At 56.9% G+C, this 2,798-nt stretch overlaps 1 protein-coding gene across 1 annotated transcript in view; it reads right to left on the bottom strand.

Annotated features, from left to right (window-relative positions):
• The window catches only part of SCARF1 (scavenger receptor class F, member 1), an 11,289-nt gene that overhangs the window by 1,915 nt on the left and 6,576 nt on the right, over positions 1 to 2,798 (bottom strand). The window contains exons 7-9 of the mRNA XM_010861667.1: positions 2,119 to 2,239; positions 734 to 858; positions 501 to 647 (exon numbers count right to left, since the gene is read on the bottom strand). Of these exons, the coding sequence (XP_010859969.1) occupies positions 501 to 647; positions 734 to 858; positions 2,119 to 2,239 (393 nt within the window). The remainder of the gene's footprint in view (positions 1 to 500; positions 648 to 733; positions 859 to 2,118; positions 2,240 to 2,798) is intronic.

Below are 2,798 nucleotides of genomic sequence, written 5' to 3'. Positions count from 1 at the left end.
GCTGCCGCCGCTACCCTCTGTTCCCACTGTTCTCCCCGACTTTGTGATAATGCCACACTCCAACCACGCTGAAACTCTCTCGGTGCCACGTGGCCATGTCCTTCTTACTTACTGCCTTTTGTGTACACTGTTCCCTCTTCCTGAAATGTCACTGCCATTTCTCCCTGTCCCTGGGCTAACTCGTACTGATTCTGCCAGATTCAACTCCAATACCACGAACACCGAGACATCATCTCTGACCCCTGTCACCCCTGACATGCTGGATTACGAGCACCTACTCGCATGGCCCCCATGAAAGCATGTATCACTCTGTCCTACCACCCACTGTCTCGTAGACTATACGCTTGCGCAGGGCAGGCATCTCTCTTGTTCTCGACTGCATCCCACAGCCAAGAACCGTGATGGGCAGAGTGGGTGCCTGCTACACGTCTGCTGAAGGAATAAAGAAGAGGGTGTGATGAGCAGGCTGGCTCAGGGGCAGGAGGCTGTTTGGGGGCTACCTTCTTGGGGTGGCACGCAATAGGCAGGACCCTCATCCTCTTCTCCAGACTCGGAATCCGAAGAGAAGGAGTCGTCCGAAGCCCAGCCAGCGGAGGGCGGCTCGATGAAGCTGTGGTTGAAGGGGATCTCCGGGTCGTGGTGCGAGACTGCGGGGGAGGGGCTCCAGGTCAAGTGCAGCACCCGAGGGGACACCTTGACCCTTGGCAACCCTTGACCTTCAGCACCCACTTACCTGTCACCCAGGGAAGCTTGTGGCTGCTCAGGGGACCACAGGGCAGCGCAGAGCCCAGGCTGGAGGTCAGGGCCCCCCAGACCCGCAGCTTCATCCTGGACATGGCGGTTCCATCTCTCACCGGCCTGAGGGCAAGGGAGAGTGGTCAGTGTGGGAGAGCCCTGACTAGGGCAGGAGAAAAGGGCCAGGACCATTCTGACTCCACGGCTCATGTGACAAAGTGACCGTGTCTACCTCAGTTACTCTCTGTGACTACAGAGTAAAACCCAAACCGAGATCTGGAGAGAGAGAGAGATTGACCCCGAGATCCAGGCCTGACACAGACGGCAGCATGGCTCCAGAGTCACAAGGTGGCCAATCTGGCTCTGATTTAGCCTCTCTGGGCCTCAACTTCCTCATTTGTAAAATGGGGACAACGACTCCTATCTATCAGAGCTTTTTTTCAGGACCCAGCATAGCACCACCTACACAGAGGACTGCCCCCAAATGCAGCTCTGTGTGATTATCATCTTCGCTGAGCCCCAGCTCACTGATCTTTCTGGAAGTGACACAACCTCTGGGAAGCTCCCCCTTGTCCCCACCCCCAAGCTGGAAGCAACTGCTTCACTCATTGCCATTCCTCAGACAGACTGTGCACGCGTCCTGGTTCCTGAGTGAAGGGCTTCTCCTTTTCCCTGAGAACTAGGTCCCCAGGGTAGGGCCTTCTAGGCCTGCTGCTCTGATGATGCCCCCACAGACAAGAGGGGCATGCTCAAGAGGTAGTGAGTGAACTAACAGCACACCAGACAAAACAGAGTCCAGAAAATGGCACGGGCTTCATGCAGGCCAGTGACTAGCAGGGTCACCTTGGGTCTGTGTCCTCCTGGGAATTAAGAAGGCAAATCCCCTGTCCCCAAGTGCCTTGCTCAAAACCTCCGTCCACACTGCTCTGAGCTTCCAAGGGGCCGAGAAGTATGAAGAGGTTTCATAAAGGAACAAAGCTCTTGTGCAAAGAGTGTTCCCCGCAGCAGCCCCCCAGCTTCAATCCCTCCTCGCCTCTCCTTTTCTCAGAAAACCACGCTCTCTGCTGAAGCCTTGCACAGGCTTTCACGGCACTCTCCCTTCATGTCTCTTTGCCTCCCCGCCCAGAGCTATCCTGCTGCTTCTGCCTTCTGCCAGCCTGGTGCCTGCTCCCCCACACCCCCCACCCCTGGAAGCATCTGAGGAGGGCAGGTGGCTGACCTGGTGTCTCCAGGCCACGGCCATGGCCAGCTACCTCATTACCTCTGACCTACATGTATGACAAGGTCAGCCTATCTCCATCCCAGAAAGGAAACCATAGATACCACCTTGCTTCCACCCATGGCCTGAGCTGTGGGGTCGGGAAGACAGGGGCCTGTGTTCACCTGTCCTTGGGGTCCAGCCGGGCAGCCCAGCAGCAGCAGGCACAGCAGGCGATGGCCAGGAGCAGCAGCAGCAGAGGAACGAGGATGCCCGCGATGAGGGCGGCGTCCTGACTATGCGATCCTAGGGAGGGCGGGGGATGGACACGTATTCGGGGCCTTCTTGTCTCCCGAGCACATCATGTCTCCTCTCTAGCTCTGCATTGCCTTCTCCCCAGAATCTCCCACCTGTGGGGCCCTCCCCTTCTTCTGAGAGATGTAGACTTAGCTCAGCTTGGAGGCCCCCTCCTCCAGCCAGCCTCCCTGCTGATCTTTCCCTTCCTGATGGTCCACGGCCCGTTCCACAAACTCTTGCCCCAATTCTCAGGCCTGATGAGACACCCCAGTGTCCAGCCCTGTGTGCCCATTTCCTGCGTGCTAGCCTGTTTTCTCAGGGGACCAGGGCTCTATCCTGTCTTTGGGGAGCTCCAAAGCACCCATACAGATTTCAGGTACAGAGAGCATATCTGAAGTGGGCTTAGCCTTTCTAGCAAGTAAGGAAGTCCCAGAGCCTGTGTCGAGGGCCATTCTTTCATGATTTCCCTGGCAGACCAGTGGTTAAGACTCCGTGTTTCCACTGCAGGGGGCGTGGGTTTGATCCCTGGTCAGGGAACTAAGATCCCACATATCACACAGCACAACCA

This window comes from Bison bison, unplaced genomic scaffold (genome assembly GCF_000754665.1).
Source record: "Bison bison bison isolate TAMUID 2011002044 unplaced genomic scaffold, Bison_UMD1.0 scf7180017864472, whole genome shotgun sequence".
Classification (NCBI taxonomy): domain Eukaryota; kingdom Metazoa; phylum Chordata; class Mammalia; order Artiodactyla; family Bovidae; genus Bison; species Bison bison.
The sequence above is the reverse complement of the archived record's forward strand: the minus strand, read 5'-3'. Positions and strand labels throughout refer to the sequence as shown.